The sequence below is a fragment of the Podarcis tiliguerta genome, assembly GCF_965153285.1.
Source record: "Podarcis tiliguerta genome assembly, chromosome: 11".
NCBI lineage: Eukaryota > Metazoa > Chordata > Lepidosauria > Squamata > Lacertidae > Podarcis > Podarcis tiliguerta.
The window spans coordinates 35,390,316-35,409,820 of NC_139544.1; the positions used below are offsets into that span (position 1 = coordinate 35,390,316).

At 39.5% G+C, this 19,505-nt stretch overlaps 1 protein-coding gene across 4 annotated transcripts in view; it reads left to right on the top strand.

Annotated features, from left to right (window-relative positions):
* The window catches only part of IQGAP2 (IQ motif containing GTPase activating protein 2), a 120,725-nt gene extending 104,235 nt beyond the window's left edge, over nucleotides 1-16,490 (top strand). For all 4 annotated transcript variants that reach the window (XM_083403627.1, XM_083403626.1, XM_083403629.1 and 1 more), the window contains 13 exons: nucleotides 7-231; nucleotides 1,051-1,191; nucleotides 1,504-1,588; nucleotides 4,973-5,205; nucleotides 6,686-6,818; nucleotides 7,567-7,669; nucleotides 8,162-8,303; nucleotides 9,659-9,746; nucleotides 11,991-12,203; nucleotides 12,699-12,859; nucleotides 14,555-14,695; nucleotides 14,811-14,919; nucleotides 15,641-16,490. In XM_083403627.1, the coding sequence (XP_083259753.1) occupies nucleotides 7-231; nucleotides 1,051-1,191; nucleotides 1,504-1,588; nucleotides 4,973-5,205; nucleotides 6,686-6,818; nucleotides 7,567-7,669; nucleotides 8,162-8,303; nucleotides 9,659-9,746; nucleotides 11,991-12,203; nucleotides 12,699-12,859; nucleotides 14,555-14,695; nucleotides 14,811-14,919; nucleotides 15,641-15,754 (1,888 nt within the window). In that variant the 3' untranslated portion in view covers nucleotides 15,755-16,490. The remainder of the gene's footprint in view (nucleotides 1-6; nucleotides 232-1,050; nucleotides 1,192-1,503; nucleotides 1,589-4,972; nucleotides 5,206-6,685; nucleotides 6,819-7,566; nucleotides 7,670-8,161; nucleotides 8,304-9,658; nucleotides 9,747-11,990; nucleotides 12,204-12,698; nucleotides 12,860-14,554; nucleotides 14,696-14,810; nucleotides 14,920-15,640) is intronic.
* Nucleotides 16,491-19,505: the final 3,015 nt, after the last annotated feature.

The window sequence follows — 19,505 nt, forward strand, 5'->3', positions numbered from 1 at the left end:
CTGCAGTTCCAAAGTAGACCAGATTCAAGACATTGTCACGGGAAATCCTACAGTCATCAAAATGGTTGTTAGCTTTAATCGAGGTGCTCGAGGGCAGAATACTCTACGTCAGTTGTTGGCACCAGTGGTGAAAGACATCATGGATGATAAATCTCTAGTCATCAACACAAGTCCCGTGGAGGTCTACAAGGCATGGGTCAACCAATTAGAAATGCAAACTGGAGAGGCCAGGTAAGTGTGCAACATGAATCAATTGTATTTATTTATGAAGAATGTCCATAGAACTCCTTTAGGACAATGAAATGATTAATCAGTAGACATTAAAATGAATATGAAGTGTTAAAACAAATCGTATGATCTTCAAATGAAAGATGTAAGTAAACTTGTATAAGTAACTCAAATACTTATTCAATAGCAATCATGTAACATATTGATTTACTGTTTCCCAGTCTTAGCTATTTGTGCTGTGTTAATGTTGCTCTAGGGATTTTTTTCACTTTGGAGCCTAATTCAGAAATTACTTTGATCACATGGAAGATGTTCTCCCTGTGTGTGAGAGACAGAGAGAGAGGGGGGAACATGAGTGGGGCCAATAATAATAAAAATAATAATAATAAATTTATTATTTCTACCATGCCCATCTGGCTGGGCTTCCCCATCCACTCTGGGTGACTTTCAACAGAACATTAAAAACAGAATAAAACATCAAACATTAAAAACTTCCCTAAACAGGGCTGCCTTCAGATGTCTTCTAAAAGTCAGGTAGTTGTTTATTTCCTTGATGGGAGCGTGTTCCACAGGGCAGGCGCCACTACCGAGAAGGCCCTAATAATATGATTTCCTTCCCACCTTGAATTATTTGTTACGGGTTTATAATTCACTGCTTGACCAAAGTTCTCAACTGAGCAAGTAATTAAAACTATTTGAACAAATTCAATAATTAGACATATAAAATTATTTTATTGTAACTTTTTTTGGGGGGGTGTACTATTCAAAACACGAAAACACGATTCTCTTGCTGTGTATAGCATCTCCTCTCTATTTCCCCAGCAAATTACCTTATGATGTAACAACAGAACAAGCATTGGCGCATCCGGAAGTAGTGAATCGACTGGAGTCCTCAATTCAGAGCCTCAGAGCAGTGACTGATAACGTCCTTGCTTCCATATTCTCCTCTCTGAACTTAATGCCGTAAGTGAAAGGCCATAAGCAAGTTGTTTTTAAAAGCCATCTCTCATTTTTGCAAAATACTAGTTTAAATATATGCTTTGATTCATAAGGACACTTCACCAGCAGAGAGGAGTATTCTCTCTCCATCATCAATAAGCTATCAATATCTAATAAGTACTCATGATGTAAATTTTCTTTTGTGTCACCTTGTTCAGTTGGTTCTAAAGCAAAATGTATTGTTTTGTTTTGTTTTTTTGTTAACTTGAATTAGTTATTTTTCATCCTAAGTATCTTTCCATTATTTTCATTTTTCATCTGTTTTTTTGCATGTAGTTATGGAATGAGATATATAGCCAAAGTTCTGAAGAACTCGCTCCATGAGAAATTTCCAGAGGCCACAGAAGATGAGCTATTGAAGGTAGATTTGTGAGGGTGATTTGTCAGCATCTTTGTGCTTTCTGATTATGCCGACAGGCAAATTTCTTTGCACTTGGGGAAGCAGCATAACTCAGAGGGGTAGGGAGAAGGAGTCTAAAAGATTCTCATCAGTGCTGTTGGACTTTACTGCTTATATATACTCTTTCTCAGAGATGGCTCTACACAAGCTGTTGAATCTCTAAGGCTGCAAGGTTTTCTATTTTAATTGTCACTTCCTAGCTTTTCACATTTTTGCTTTTGTGCATCCATCTCCCATATCTCCAAAGAGGCACATCTCTGCCCTGCTCAATATCAAATGGCTCCTGAGTAGCAGGTTGTATGGGATCATTAACAGCTGTTTTCATACTAGTGGTAGTGTGTGGAAAGCAGCAGTGACATTGATAAGCAATTGTTTTAACTGTTTTATATATATGTATCTGTTTTTGTATCTGTTTTCATTATGCTAAATAGTTTCAGGCTGCCTCTTGGGAAGCAATTCATAATTAACTAATTATTGTTATTCTAGGACACTAATGCTTAATTCTATAAACTGCTGGCTTAGCATAGCAGCTTTTAAATCTGGATTATTCATAAATGCTTTGGGGTGAGCCTATTTCCCCTAAAATAATGAATACTTACAAAAAAAACAAAAACAAAAACTTCAGTTGTCATAACATTAGGACAAATAAATTTTCCTGCAACCTTAGAGTAAAGGGTTGGTAAGACATAGTAACAATTTTCCACTGTACATGTTCTGAAGAAGTTTGTAGAACATGTTGGAGTGTGGCATTTATCCAAGCTGAAGCTTTTGACTGACAAAATACTCTTAGGATACCTGGCAGAAAGTGTACTTCCATAAACTGGGCATAGCTGCTCTTCTTTAGGTGTAGTCACAAATATTGAATGATCCAAGGATGGTTAAACCTGACTTAACTCAAAAATTAGGGTAAAGATGGCCTGTATTGATCTTTTTAATACAGTGAATATAATTTTTTAAAGTATTAATTAAGACCTATTTTCTAAAACTTCAAGACAACAGTGGCCTCAATCCAATCCAGAAACGTCTCTACAATTATAGTAGGAATATCCTTGTCACATCCAACAAATGGCTAGAAGTATTGACTTGACTCATAATTCAGTTTGGAGAGGAGTGAAGTAGGCAGGAACACCTTGTTCCCCTTCCTCAGAGTAGGTGATGAGCTGCTTCACAGCCAACCATCTTGCTTAGTGTGCTGGTGCAGAAAAGCTTGAAGCTTGCACCCCCAGAGTGCTGAAATCTACATTGTGCAGCAGCCATTTCTGTGACTGATAGGAAGATCTAGACTGGTAAGGGGAGGTCTAAATAGATCCCCATTTCAGGATTTGGGGGAGAGATTGCACTAGGTGAAGGTAGGTGAAACTGTTTCCATAAATTGCAGTAAGCAAAACATCTATTATCTTGGGTATACTTACAAAAAAAAGTATGTTATAGTACTTCATCATAGTGTATCATAATTTTCCCCATAATCATCTCATAAATTGAACTTTGCCTCTCAGGATGACAGCCCTTACTTGGCCAGCTTGCAGTGGGGAGAAGACCATAGCTCAGTGGTAAAGCAGTTACCTAGCATACAGAAGGGGACAGGCTCAATTCTTGGTGTCTCCTGGTAGGGCAGACAATTCCTGTAACTTTTTATAGGCTGAATTCCAATAACTCTTTATACCTCAAATGTTCCAGTTTACTTTTGCCCCACATTTGTTATGCTATTGCCCATTTGGACAGCAGGGACGCGGGTGGCGCTGTGGGTTAAACCACAGAGCCTAGGGCTTGCGATCAGAAGATTGGCGGTTCGAATACCCATGACGGGACGAGCTCCCGTTGCTCAGTCCCTGCTCCTGCCAACCTAGCAGTTCAAAAGCACAAAGTGCAAGTAGATAAATAGGTACCGCTCCGGCGGGAAGGTAAACAGTGTTGCACTGCTCTGGTTTGCAAGAAGCGGTTTAGTCATGCTGGCCACATGACCCGGAAGCTGTACGCCGGCTCTCTCAGTCAATAAAGCAAGATGAGCGCCGCAACCCCAGAGTCGGTCATGACTGGACCTAATGGTCAGGGGTCCCTTTACCTTTAATGTAACATTGGGGAAGCATCTCGGACCAAACTAAAGCAGAATAAAACCCACCTCTCATGCATGCAGTATTATTGTGTCATATACATGTTGCAAAATACAACCACAGTAAAAGAAACAGTCTGGAGATTCCCTCAAACAATGTTAAAATGTGTAGGATAAAACAAACATCATTTGCAACAATGAGCCAGAAGAAGAACAAAGTTAATTGTACAGATTGTTCACTATACCATTACATTTTCTGGATGAATGGAAGGAGCTGGGGAGAGTTTAGCATTCCTCAATACATATCACTAAAGAAGTCCCTCCAGAAGGACTTTTGAGTGTATGATGGACCAATATCTCCTGCTGTTGAAGGATATGAAGGAAACCAAGTTACTCCAACCTCTTAACCTGTCTTGGCTTGATCTTTCAAAACCCTGGTATTATGAGTTAACCTTTCAGGAAGGGCAATCTGTCAGATCCAATTGTACCAGGAAGCAAGAGAAAAGTACGATGACGTTTTCCGACTACTAACCACTGTCATTCTAGCAGTGGCTAAGAGAGAAGCTAAAAGGTATTTGAGCAACAGTCTGCTTTTGCCACAGCAACTCTTGCTGTTCTTAAAGCTTAAAGCAAAAACCAAACCCATACATACACTAAAACCAGCATTTTTTAAAAATCTAAAAGAAAATTCTATTTTTCAAATCATTCCACCCCACACAACAAGGTCGTAGATAATTAAAAGCACAAAAGCCTGATGAAAAAGAAATGTTTTTGCCTGGTGCCTAAGGATAGGTAATGATGGTGCCAGCAATGCCAGTAAAGAAGTTTTGAGATGGTGTTTAAAAGCTCCCATCAGCAGCCAGGGAAAACAGATTCCGAAACCTGGACTGCTGGAGCCAGCTGTATAACTTTTGGAATGGAATTCCAGAGGGAAGGAGCCACCACTGGGAAGTATCCTAACAGCCTAACAGATCTTAAATGTGGCCACATGAGTAGGAGCTCAAAAGCTGATCTGAAAATGTGGGCAAGTTCATATGGGTGAATAAGACCCTAAAGTATAAATACTGCTTTCAAACAAGATATGAAGCAAAAAGACCCAGTAGGGTTTTTACTGTGTCAAACATTTTCCCCAACCCCCCCCACCCACCCAAACCTTTGACTTGTGTTCATAACAAATAAAAAAAAATTATGAAATTTTGTTTTAAGAAATAAACATATTATATTATATATATTATATATTATATGTATAAACATGCTAAGGAGAAGACCTATCTGAAAATGCTTTCCTCCCATAGATCATTGGAAATCTCCTGTACTATCGATTTATGAATCCAGCCATTGTTGCACCTGATGGTTTTGACATCATAGACATGACAGCTGGAGGCCAGATCCATTCTGATCAGAGGAGAAATTTGGGTTGTGTGGCCAAAGTCCTTCAACATGCTGCCTCAAACAACCTCTTTGAAGGGGAAAATGCACATCTCTCATCGATGAACAGTTACCTCTCTCAGACATATGAGAAATTCAGGTCTGTGCAAAGTAGGGGTGTGAACAGTAAACTTTGTTGTGAGATTTACCTCTTTTAGATGTCAGTAGCCAGTTGTTTTAGGCTTCTCGTAGACTTTGGTATTCTGTAGATAACCTAAATACTTTTCTTGGTGTTTTGAAAATAGACTTCTTACTATTTCAGCTTGTCATGCGAATTCATGCACACTGACGTTTTAATGCAAACTTTCCAGCTTAATTGGTAATTGTCATTACATTGCACAAGTTATACTTTCCTTGGAAAATAATTACCACACCATATTTTATTAAGGGAAATAATTTTCCAGCCAAGAAGAGAAGTGTGTTTGTTATTTTGTAAGACAATGGTAGGAAATATTGCTTGGATTTCATGCTAAAACGTTGGGAAAGCTGTGCTCTTTGGTCCAAGTAACGCTAGTGCCTATGTGGTGCCATCATTGCATGGGAATTATTTTGAGTTTAAATAAACTGTACAGAAATAACTTTTTAGCTGGAATATTAAAATAGTTGTCAGCCGCACTGTTTATCGTTTTTATATTTACAAAGGCCTCCTTTTTAGATGGCTTAAAAGAAGATTCTATGATTCTATGAAGATTAGACAGAGTCATGGAGGACAAGGCTATCCATGACTACTAACCACAGTTGTGTTCTACCTCCAGTGTCAGAGGCATTGCAGTGGCATAGCGTGGGTTGTCAGCACCCGGGGCAAGGGAAGTAATTTGCGCCCCCTAACCCGTGGATTTTAGTAGGGGCAGAGAGCTGCGAGCACGCCCCCCCCCCAGATGTTGCGCCCGGTGCGGCCGGCCCCCCCTGCACCCCCCACGCTACGCCACTGGGCATTGGGCCTCGTGAGTACCAGATGCTGGGAATCACAAGTGGGCAGAGTGGTTTTGTGCCCATGTCCAGCTTGCAGGCTTGCCACAGGCATCTGGTTGGCCACTGTGGGAACAGGATGCTGGCCCTAGATGGGACATTGGCCTGATCCAATAGGTTTTTTCTTTGATTGTTATTTCAGTGCATGTGGCAATCTTGCTTGAAACCTTAAGTCAGGCTACCTCAAATTCGGCCCTCCAGATGTTTTTGGCCTACAGCTCCCATGATCCCTAGCTAGCAGGACTCAGTGGTCAGGGATGATGGGAATTGTAGTCTCAACACTGACTTTGAGGAAGCCTGCCTTAAGTAGTGAGGGATTTTGTTTAAATTTAAAACAAATTCTGTCTTTTGGCTGTATGGCCTCAATGTGGCTTTAGTATTGATCAGGGGTAGGCAGAATGTACTGATTTATCTGTGGGTGACTTGAAGTGGATCAGCAAGGGTTTCCGGTTGCCAATTGTTTAGCAATGACAAAAACAACAATTTTTCCTGCCCTAAATTCTCCTGTTAAAATGAATAAAGCTTGGGACCAGGGGCAAGAGTAGATTTGTGTGTGGAAAGACTTAACTCCCATCTTGTTTAGTGAACTTACAATTTCCTTTCCTCCTCAGGAATTTTTTTCAAGCAGCATGTGGTGTTCCTGAACCTGAAGAAAAATTCAATATTGATGAATACTCTGATATGGTGACACTAAGCAAGCCAGTTATTTACATTTCTATTGAAGAAATTATCAACACACATTCAGTAAGTGTGTGCCAAGGAGAATTAGAAAGCACTGAAATAGTACCTATTAAATTTGGGTTGTGCAGTTTTTGGAATATGGGAATAAAATTTGCAAAATGAGATAATTTGAGTATAGTTTTGCAAACAGATTGATAATAGCACATGTAAGTGGAAGTAAACACCTCCTAAAACTTATGGGGTTTGCATAAATATGTGTTAGTGTTGGTGAAGTTTTGTTATTATTATTACTTATTAAATTTGTAGCTTCTAATCTGCTACCTGTTTTTAGGAGTACTGAATAGCCCAACCAAAAAAATGGACAAAATAGATATATGAGTTAATAATAGCATACAGTAACATGTCAGGATTTAACTTCTTTCCGCAGGGCCTGTAAGACAGAGCTATTCCGCCTGGCTTTCAATTTGAACTTAGACTGATCTTTTATTCCCCTTCCTTCCTCCCCTCCCCCTTTTTATGAAGATTACCCACTCTGGAATCCCACAGCTAATTCTTCCCTGGGTCTCCTCGCTGGCCGAAATAGGACTAAGCTAGCCCTGGTGATGATCTAATGTTTATTGGATGGATTTTCCCCCTAAACTGATTTTTGATTTCTGAATTTATTGTTATTCACGTTTTATGCTGTTTTTTGTTTTAAAATTGTTGTTAGCCGCCCTGAGCCCGGTTTTCTGAACCAGGAAGGGCGGGGTATAAAAAAATTGTTGTTGTTGTTCTTTTGCAAAAGTTTCAACAAGGGCAATTTTCTTTACAGCTTTTGCTAGAGCATCAGGATGCCATTGCTCCTGACAAAAACGATGTCTTAAATGAGCTCCTGGAAGGGCTGGGGGAAGTTCCTGATGTGGAGACATTCCTTGGTAAGCTAAGAAAACAAATATGTACTTGAAAGATAGGCCTAACTTGTCTATGGATGTAAAATAAAAGTCGGCCTTGAACTAGATGATGGTTTGGTTTCTGCACATCTTCCAGAAGTACCTGTTCTATTTCTAGAAATTAGCTATCAAATAACTATAAGGGTAATCATTTTTTTATTTATAGCTTTTACATGCTGATAAATAATGTAGTGCTGTTATAATAGCATATCTATGTGGGAAGTATCAGACAGCCTTGCTCTTCCCAATAAGGGATGGAAGGATCTGTCAACTTTGAATACATATTCTTAACTGTACATAAAAGATTCTAAATATTGCTTGCTTTGGTGTAGAATTATTATTATTATTATTATTATTATTATTTAGGGTACACAAACCCATGGCTATTATATTATATATCTTACTCTGTTTTTAGTTTGTTCCAACTTTAATCTCTCTTTACAATCCTAAATTATACTTTTTTCCTCCCCTCTACAGGGGAAGGTGCTGTAGATCCCAATGACCCAAACAAGGAAAACACATTAGGTCAGCTTGTGAAGACAGAAATCTCTCTTTCACTGACCAGGAAGTATGACTTACGGGAAGGTGAAGAACAAGATATTAAGGGCCTGATGATGAAGTATGTTTCTTAAATAATGCTTTTGCCCAATTTTACTACTGTAATTTGCTACTAATTGTACAATTTATTGCCTTGTGCCAAAGAAGACCTTCCATTCTATGTGAGCCTTAAATAGATGAGCAGACATTTAAGGACAACATATATAATTTATGCTAAGGAAGATTTAGTATTTGAAGCCATGCAAGCAGTTGTATGATAAAGTGTCATTCTTTAAATTATTTTTAAATCATTGGTTCAAGCCCTAATCACAGTGGCACACATTGAAATCAGCAGAGCTCCCATGAAAGTGTGCTCACCAAAAGGGATTCAATAGACAGATGGCAAACCAATAAGCAAATAATTGAGCATTGTCCCAATCCCTATTACATATTCCGAAGCAAAGTCTGCACCTTTTAATCAAACAGAACCACACTGTATATGGACACCTCAAAATGTAAATGTTGGGTTTGTATGTTGGTATTCAGAGGCAACTTTACAATGGGATACTCTTGGAAAACCTATAGAAAGAACACACAGGAACTGTTCCCTAATAAGGTTTTGTAAAAAGAGGATGCTTGAAGAACAGGATACAGATAAGACTTCACAGAGAACCAAAGGAAACAGCTGTCTTGAATTTGTCACTGTTAGAAGGAAAGATACACTGGAAGAACTTCTTTAAATAAAAAGGCACATATATTCAGAGTACAAATGTGGTCAAAATTAACTTGTACTTTTACCCTCTGCTGCCATTTTACCTGCTAATGTTGATGCAGAGAGAGTAAAATGGCACAGCTTTTCCCCACTTTCAGACATCTAGAGCCCTCCCCTCCACCCCACCCCACCGGGTTTATATTTTTAACTATTTATGCAAGCGTTTTCCTGTGACATTCAGCAAAAACATTGATATAAAATCAGAATTAAACAAACTGATCAAAAACATACATCCAGTTCAAAAATACAGCCAAGTGGGTAAAACCACAACTAAAACCAGTTCATGCTGTGACTGAATGTCTGAGTGAATAAAAATATTCTTGCCTGGTTTTAGAATTTTAATATTTCTGACACTTCCGTCCTTAAAATATTCCATTTACGGTGAATATTGCCAAGAAGAAGAATGTTTAAGTTTTAGTATTTGTATTAAACTGTTAGATAATGTCCAGTGTTTTCCTTCCACTGCCGTCTTCTCTGAGGGGTTGAGGGAACCTTGGGATTCATGGCGATGCAGGAAGTTAGAGGGTGAGAAAAAGACTCTGCTTGCAAGTGGAAATCAGTTGTGCAGTTGGGTGGACGTCATTGGATGATGTTGTTTGATACTGAAATGCCTTTCTGTAAAAATCGTAATAATTCAGAATTTTCCAACTTTTCCCCTCATTAAGGACAAAAAGGCTTATTATTGATGTGATACGAACTCAGCCAGGAGAGACACTTGTAAAAATCCTGGAAACACCAGCAACTGAAATTCAGGTAACTAATCCTTCTTTTCCACCTCCTTCTTTTTTTCAACTGCATCAGACCAACATGGCTACCTACCTGAATCTAATCCTCCTTCTATCTGAGTAGAATAACATCGGTTTTACTGTTGGTAACCAGGCCTTAAAACAAAATGTACTCTTCTGTTTTGGCATCTTTGCAAAATGTTTGGAATCTGAAGACATATAGGGTAGATTCAACTAGTGAAAGAGGGCTCCCCACCCCTCTTCTCCCCCTGAACACCCTCTCCCCAATTGACTGTGGGAGGTCTGGAGAAACCCCAGAACAGCATATGGTGGAAAGAAGAGAAGAGATCATTTCATCAGATATGATGACTGAGGCACTGTTAGTGGGTGGTTCCCGAGACCAGATGGATGGAAGGTTGCCTGCTCTTGATGGGATTACACTTGGGATGGGATTACACTTGGGAGCTTTGGAGTACTTCTAGATCACTTGAGGCTCATGTGGCATCAGTGGTGCAGTGCTTTCCATCAGCCTCGGCCAGTGCCCCTATCTGGACAGGGATCGCCTAACTTCTGTTGTTTATGCTCAGGTCACCTCTGTTATATTACTGCAATGTGTTATATTGAGGGTTGCCTCTGAAGACAGTTCAGAAACTTCAGCCGGTGCAGAATTCAGCAGCCAGGTTGCTCACCATAAAAAGACGGTTTGAGCATATTACACCCATCCTGGCCTGACTGCACTGACTGCCGATTAGCCTCCACGCCCAATTCAAAGTGCTGGTTTTGCCCTATAAAGTCTTAAAAGGCTCAGGACCTCAATATCTCAAGGACCACCTCTCCCGGTATGAATCAGCCTTCAACATGCAATTATCATTCAAGGCCCTCATTTGTGTGCCGCCTCCATGAGAGGTCCAGAAGGTGACAACATGAGAACAGGCCTTTTCTGTGGTGGTTCCCCATTTGTGGAATGCTCTCCCCAGGGAGGCTTGCCTGGCGCCTTCATTACATATCTTTAGGCACCAGTCAAAAATGTTTTCTCAAGTAGGCGTTTGGTTGATCAACATTCTATTGCTTTTCAAATGTGTTTGTAGAAGGGGGGTTATGCATTTGTTTTTGTTTGATTATCTATTTTGTATTCTCATTTTGTATTTTTCTGCTGTGAACTACCCTGGGATCGTTGGATGAAGGGTGGTATACAAATTAAACAAACAAACAAATACAGTTGTACCTCGGGTTAAGTACTTAATTCGTTCCGGAGGTCCGTTCTTAACCTGAAACTGTTCTTAACCTGAGGTACCACTTTAGCTAATGGGGCCTCCCACTGCCGCCGGGCCGCCAGAGCACGATTTCTGTTCTCATCCTGAAGCAAAGTTCTTAACCTGAGGTACTATTTCTGGGTTAGTGGAGTCTGTAACCTGAAGTGTATGAAACCTGAAGCGTATGTAACCTGAGGTACCACTGTAATATTTTCCCCATGTCTCATCTCTAAGAGACTTTTGGCAGTGTATATGTCACTTATCCCCTGCTCCCCTGCTGTTTTATCCTCTCAACAACCCACTAAGGTAACTTATGCCTGGGTGGAACAGTGAACCTGGGTTTTTGTGATCCAGATCTTACTATCTAGCCATTGCATGATGGCTCTTGATTAAAGTTTTGATACATTATTTCTACATACGTCAGTAATAATTGCATATAGCATTTTAAAATAAATTGATATCCCAGCATTTTCTCATTGTACAATACTCTTGTATTATGGTGATTTCTGTAGGAATTCCTTCCAAATGCACATTTGAGTTTACAGCTCAAACTTAGCATCAGACTTTATGGGCTCTACAGCACAGTTACCTGCAGGTCTTTGTTTTAACTTGCTTAAAATTTTCTGTTGATGTTTCACTAGTTTTCCAGGAAGAAGAAAAATATGGGCTTTGTATATGAAATGAAGTAGTTTGAACTTGAGTTTATTTGGCTTGCCACATGAACATAAACTTTATGGGGAAGCCAGGAAATTTCATGGGAACACTTGTGTTTAAAACCTCTACACACTTTATGTAATGTTATTCTTCAGAATCTTCAGATATCACTGTAAGAAACTAAATATTACAGCCATTACAGGAAAGGTTGAAGGAACTGGGTGTCCAATTCTGTCTGGAAAGCTGGACTAATCCAAAAGCTAATTAATCCACGTGGGAAAGTTATAAACACCCATGAGGTTAATGCATGCATAGTTAATAGGCTTCATTGTTTGTATAAAGGTGTAAACTGCTCTTTCTCTTAGGAAGCTGAGCACTTAAAAATAATTGAAAAACGTGCAATCTTGGATTCTAAAACTCCAGAAAAAATGAAACACAGTCAATCTATTCTTGAAGAAGGGCAGCTACCACTAGAGCAAAAGAAAAGGAAAATCCAGAGGAACCTCCGGACACTGGAACAGGCTGGACTGGTTTCATCCGAAAATAAGTACCAGGAAATAATCAATGAAATAGCAAAGGTACTTTGAATATTGATAAATTTCTCCAACTATGTTTCCCCATTGATACTAAAAAGAAAATAATTCAACCGTACTGCAACACACACACACACAAAATCAGTTTCCTTGTAAGCATGGTGCTAGTTCTCCACTAAATTTTGGGTAATTCCATCATTTCACAGCAGCCTGTAATGTTTAGTAGCCACTCTCACTGTCTGTAAAGGGTTATTGGGGAGGGGGAGGAAGGGAAGAGTAGACACGGTTTCACAAGCTGCTTTCCACTTTCACAACATTGGATACAAATCTGTATGACTCCTATAGCCATCAGATTCTCCATAGCAGTTTAGCTGGAATCATTCATTGCTCAATGGAAGTATTCAAGAACAGGTAGTTTGCTTACAAAAGCATTCCCCATCAATTAAATGAGAAGCCTGACACCTCTGTAGAAGTAAAAAAATAATAATGCATCTTTGCCATGTAAAAGAAATCAACTAATTATGTGAAAACTTTCTTTAGGATATCAGAAATCAACGAAGATACAGACAGCATCGAAAAGCAGAACTAGTGAAACTCCAGCAGACACTAAATGCACTCAATTCCAAGAAAGCTTTTTATGAAGATCAAATAAATTATTACAACACTTATATCAAAACCTGTTTAGATAACTTGACAAGAAAGTAAGTGAAATACTTTTTTAAAAAAAGAAAATTCAGCACTTTAGCATCATAGGTAGAAAGCTTCAATATTATCAAGTTACAGGATGGAATTAAATGTAGCACTAAAGATGTTGTTCCATCAACAGAAGCATTTCTGCTTGCTCCACATAATGATCTTTATTCTGTTCTCCCTGCATCCGTTTTGGGAGTTCACCAGCCCTCCAGAACAGATCAGGGGAGGGAGGAGAGGGTGGCGGAAGCCTTGTTATGCTAGCACAGGCATCCCCAACCTTTGGCCCTCCAGATGTTTTGGACTACAATTCCCATCATCCCTGACCACTGGTCCTGTAAGCTAGGGATCATGGGAGTTGTAGGCCAAAACTTCTGGAGGGCCGCAGGTTGGGGATGCTTGTGCTAGCAGGAGTCCTTGCTCTGGCTTCTGCTGACGGGCCTGGATAGTTGAATCACTAGAAATCCCTTGAAATTTACTAAAACAAAAACTGACCCATGCTTTAATGTAAGACTTGGGGTCAGTGTTTGAAACTGCCATTGTTCTAGATGCATTTTGTGACAGGAAATTTCATTAGGGTGAGCTGTTTGCGAGCTCTCGGTGCTGTATTGCGCCTAAGAGTTCTGATTAAAAGTGCAGAGAGCCAGTGTGGTGTAGTGGTTAAGAGCGGTAGTCTCGTAATCTGGGGAACCGGGTTCGATTCCCTGCTCCTCCACATACAGCTGCTGGGTGACCTTGGGCCAGTCACACTTCTTTGAAGTCTCTCAGCCCCACTCACCTCACAGAGTGTTGTGGGGGAGGAAGGGAAAGGAGAATGTTAGCCGCTTTGAGACTCCTGAAGGGGAGTGAAAGGCGGGATATCAAATCCAAACCCTTCTTCTTCTTCAGAGTGGAAGGAAAGGAGGACCCTTTTTTTTGCATCTCCACTTCCAGCTACTCTCTGAAGACTCAAGAAGACTTAAGAATATTAGGGGGATGGGCAGGGGAAGGACTAGACCATGTGAAAAATTGAACATAATATTTTAGCTGCAGTTCATTCATTTTCAGCTTTGTATTCTTGTTATGAAAAAGTGTGCCTGGACATACTCTTCTTCTTCTTTTTTAACTCACACATGTGTGTGTCTGTGGAGGGATAAAATATAATTGATAAATTCCCTCACCATCAGGTTGGCTCTTCCATCCATCTCACCAACCAAAACAGAATTAAGTTTTGGCAGTGCTAACTTATCTGCATAGTGGTACAGCCATGGTTACTTGATCCCTCCTGAGTAATGTTCTGAGGTGCCAGTGGTGAGTGGGAACAGAGGCAAAAGAGGGTGGGACAATGTGTGAATGTTCTGAGAGCCAATTAGAGAGGTATGGATGGCCACATTCCCTACCTCTTACCTAAGTGGTGGCAGCTGGACATTCTGTATCACATGACTCTTCCCAGCAGCAGAGGTGAGTGATGAAAAGTTATGGGGTGGAAACAATTGATTCCTCAGTCCTAAAATATTACTGCTTTTACTCATGAACATACTGTTCCAAAACGTGTTCCAACAAACCCTTATCATGTGGCAAGTTATGGTTGCCTTTGTTCTAAAAACAGATAGCATGTAGGAAGAATATTAACTTGATTAATTGTTCTAAAAACATCTGCCTTTATCAGGGAAGGGGGTAATGTTGTATGGGGGCTAACACCTGCTTACATCTTTCACACTTTACAGAAATTCGCGGAGATCAATCAAATTAAATGGGAAACAAGAGGAGAAAGGAAACAAACTCAAGAACATTTCGCTGAAGTATACAGCAGCTCGCCTGCATGAAAAGGGGGTTATACTAGGCATTGATGAACTTCAACCTAACCAGTAGGTTTTGCACCCAGTATTTTCAGAACATTTGCTCTGCTCTTTGACTATGAAACATTTAATTGACTATCTTATAACTTTCTTTACATTTTTGAATTATTTTTTCTCTTCTAAGGTTTAAGAATGTGATGTTTGAAATTACACCTGGTGAAGAAGTGGGTGACTTTGATATCAAAGCTAAATTCTTGGGTGTGGAGATGGAAAAGGTACAGCTCCATTTTCAGGTAAATCTTGCTTTTAATTATCTGAATGCACGTGTCTCTCTCTCTCTCTCTCTCTCCTGCTCTCCCTATTAAAGTGGCATGCTCCCCACTTTACATGATTGCAATTATGCGCATGGGGGCCTGGAACATAACCCCCACGTAAGGATCAGTGTACATGCACAAGATGAAATGGCCTTGAATTTATGGTTGATGTGAGGTTTTAAATGGGGACTTCAGCTCAAACTCTCACTGCTATGCAGCATCACTTATTGCTTAATTTCGAGTCATTTTAGTAGATTATGCCTGTTGTCATATTTATGTTTTAAAGTGTTTGTTTGCTTGTTTTACTTTTGAGACAGACCTGAAACAGTCCATCTGATACTCTTGGACTACTAAAAAGTGTCCTCTTCCCAATATATATATATGCAAAAGTCTGTATTGTTATCAGACACAAACTGGTGGAGTTAGCTCCATCATTGTATCACTGCCCTTACCAGACAGAGGCCTGAAAAAATGCTTGCCTATGCATTCCTTAATTAAGCACTTGTCTGTCTGCTCTTGCTGTACAAAGATTTATGGTATTAAGGCTTTTTTGTTCGCTAGATGGCAAATTATGAGATGCTTGAGAAGAGGGTTGCTAGAGATTTTGTCTGTGCATTTTTATTTTTAGTATGTGATATGCATTTGAATGCAACATTGAAATAAAATTTATGGTTTTAAAATCAGTTTTTATTTATTGCAGGATTTGCTTCAAATGCAGTATGAAGGTGTCTCTGTAATGAAAATGTTCGATAAAGCTAAAGTAAATGTAAACCTCCTCATATTCCTGCTGAACAAGAAATTCTATGGAAAATGAAGCCTAATCTTATTGGACTCTGCTTCAAATAATCTGCAGCTATGGGTCTTTGTGTTTTAACTATTTGCTATTATACAGCAGGTGTTTCTTCAAGAAAGTCCAGAAGAATGTACTTATGTGCCTTTTTCATCCTTTGATAAAACAGTAGTAGCATACAAAAATATGAATCAACTGAAACACTTCCAGATTTCTGTGGTGTAGGTACTCAGTTAAAATGGATATGATTTAGTGGCATTGAAACACTGTGTCTCTGATCTCTTTAAATATGCAGGACATATATTTGGACAGCATATATAGAATTACTTTCCCACTAAAAATTATATACCCCAATTACCAAATACAATTCTATTTTAGACAATTATTCATAGGGAAAATAAATCCTAATTTGTGTCTCTACAGAATACTTTTGGCAAATGTTTCTTTAAAGCCTATGGCTCTTTTCCAGAGATCTGTCAATTGTAAAGTGAATTATTGTGCAATTCAAAGTTTTTATAGGTAATTATAAATTTAACATTTACTGTATAAAATATATATTTTGCAATTCATTCCTACTAAAATGCACTACTGCCTCATTGAAATCTTATATACACATCCTTTTAATTTATGTGTAAAGGGGCAATTTGAATAGTGATCAATTTTTTGCAATGTACTTGAGGTATTTTAAAGAAATAAATTGTGCCTGTCTTTTTTGTAAGAAAAGGAAAAAAATCCACAAATAAAATGCAATAAATCAGCACGTAGTTGGTCTTATAAATGCTCTCTTTCAGTATTGTTGTATTGTTTTTATAACTTGTGTGTATGTTTGTGTGTGGTTAGTAACTGTTGTAGTACTACTGTGTCTGCCTTTGCAAGTGTGGAAACCTCAGAAGTTGTCTAAAGAAACGATTCCATTTCTAAAGATGAGTGACGTTCTCTAAATTTGAAATGGTTCGGAAGGGAAAGGGTTTGACTACAAAACCAAGGCAGTGTCCTTATCCTCTACCTCTCTTGTGTTCTACTTCCATTCCACTAGCTCAGTACAGCCTGAGCTTGGTTTAAGTTAGCCAGTGTGGTGTAGTGGTTAAGAGCGGTAGACTCATAATCTGGTGAACCGGGTTCACGTCTCCGCTCCTCCACATGCAGCTGCTGGGTGACCTTGGGCCGGTCACACTTCTCTGAAGTCTCTCAGCCCCACTCACCTCACAGAGTGTTTGTTGTGGGGGAGGAAGGGAAAGGAGAATGTTAGCCACTTTGAGACTCCTTCGGGTAGTGATGAAGTGGAATATAAAATCCAAACTCTTCTTCAACCTGCTCCCCTTTAAATAATCAGGGATTCCCACAAAAGTGCTTTTCTTGCTTCTTTAGGGAACAGTTGCGCAGAGTTTTTCTAAGACATGCCCAAGCCCAGCTTCCCATATGAAGGATAATATTCCTCAGCAGTAAGAAATGCAAATATAACTTTTCTTACAGTGAATCATTGTCCCTAGAGGTGAATAATGCCTCCTTATGAGAGGAGACAGTGGTAAAACCACTCCTTTAAAAAACCCTCCCTGGATTCAGAAAATCTAAGTAATTACCAGTCAGTTGCCAGTCTCCCCTTCTTGGACAAGGTTCTTGAGCAGGTGGTTGTGGACCAGATCCAGGTGCTCTTGGAAACTTGACTTTCTATCTAGATCCATTTCAGTTGGGTTTTAGGCCCAATTTTGGCACAGAAACTGCTTTGGTTGCCCTGTTGAGAGAAGTGTGTCCCTGTTAATTCTCCTCAACCTCTCCGCAGCTTTAGATACTATTGACCATGGTATCCTTCTGGAGCAGCTGTCTGAGTTAGCAGTGTGTGGCACTTCTTTGCAATAGTTCTGGTCCTATTTGGATGGTTGTTTCCAGGATGTGATGCTTGAGGAGTGCTCTTTGGGATCCATGGAGCCTTCAATGTAGGGTTTTTCAGGGTCTGACTTTATCCTCCATGCTGTTTAACATTTACATGAAACCACTGAATGGGGTTATCTGGAGTTTTGGAGTATGTACCTTCCATCAGCTTTGGCTTGTGGTCCAGCTCTGCCCCTATCTAGAAAGGGATAGTGTAACTTCTGTCATGTATGCTCTGGTAAAGTGTCAGCTCATTTCAAAGTGCTGGTTTTGACCTATAAAGCCTTAAATTGCTCAGAACTGCAATACCTCAAGGTCCGCCTCTCTCCATATGAACTGACCTGGACACTGGAGTCATCATCATCTTTGTGTGGCTCCTCCACAAGCAGTTCAGAGGGTGGCAACATGAAAGCAGGCCTTTTCTGTGGTGACTCCACATTTGCCGAGTGCTCTCCCCTGGGATGCTTGCCTGGCGCCTTTCCTTTTATGCTCTACTTGGGGACTTTCTAGAAGAATCTGTTTGGCCACTATGAGAAGCAGGATGCTGAATTACTGATACAGCAGGAACCTTCCTATCTCACATGCCCATCAAGAATACTGTGCTACAGGGATAGTAGCATAGTAACAGTCATTGTGCAAGGGATTGTGGAGAATGCATGAATAACTAAGTCCTTTGTATTAATATAGCATTCATGTAGCGGTAGTATATCTAATCCCAAAGATCCTCCAAGTAGCTACCACTAGAACAAAAGAAAAGGAAAATACTGAGGAACCTCCGGACACTGGAACAGGCTGGATTGGTTTCATCCAAAAATAAGTACCAAGAAATAATGAAATAGCAAACTTTGAATATTGTTAAATTCTCCAACTATGTTTCCCCATTAATGCAAAAAACAACAACAACCCAAACCCAATTCAATGGCAGTGTAGTACACACACACACACACACACACACACAATTTTAATATTTCTGAGACTTCCATCCTTAAAGTACAGTGGTACCTTGGGTTAAGTACTTAATTCGTTCTGGAGTCTGAAACTGTTCTTAACCTGAGGTACTATTTCTGGGTTAGCGGAGTCTGTAACCTGAAGCATCTGTAACCAGAGGTACCACTGTATTCCATTTTATACAGAGTGGATTTTGCAAGGAATAAAAATGCTTGGGCTTTTGTATTTGTATTAAACTGTTAGATAATGTCCAATGTTGTACAAGCAGATTTTTCCTTCCCCTGCTGTCTAAGGGACTTCAGATAGCCTATATGTATGTTTTTCCTGCCACCCCCCTGCTATTTTATCCTCACGTTAACCCTGTAAGGTACCTTAGGCTCAAAGTTTACTGGCCCAAGACCACTCTGCAGACTTTTATGGGTAGGTGAAGAGAACCTGGGTTTCTGTGATCCAAATCTTCCTATCTAGCCATTGCAGCCTGTTTCTTGAGAAAAGCTTTGATATATATATTTTCTAAATAGGTCAGTAATTATTGCAAATAGCATTTCAAAATACATTTTGGCCCACAACATTTTCCTATTATAGAATGGCAGCTCTTATATTTTGTTGAATTTTGTAGGGATTTCTTCCAAATACACATTTAAATCACAGCTATAAGATCAATTGGAGACAAAACATAAAGGATCTACAGCACACTTACCTGCAAATGCTTGGTTTAGCATGGTTAAAATCCCCTGTTGATGTTTTTTCTAATGTTTCAGGGAAACATTTTGATGGTCTTTGTACGTGAAATAGTTTGAACTTGAGTTCATTTGATTCCGTCGCATAAACATGTGAAAATGGGGAATGCATGGGAATATTTGTGTTTAAAATCTTTCACATGCTTTTTGTTGAGCTCGTCTTCGAAATCTTCAGAGATCACTGTAAGAAACTAAATATACAACGTGAATTGCTTGTG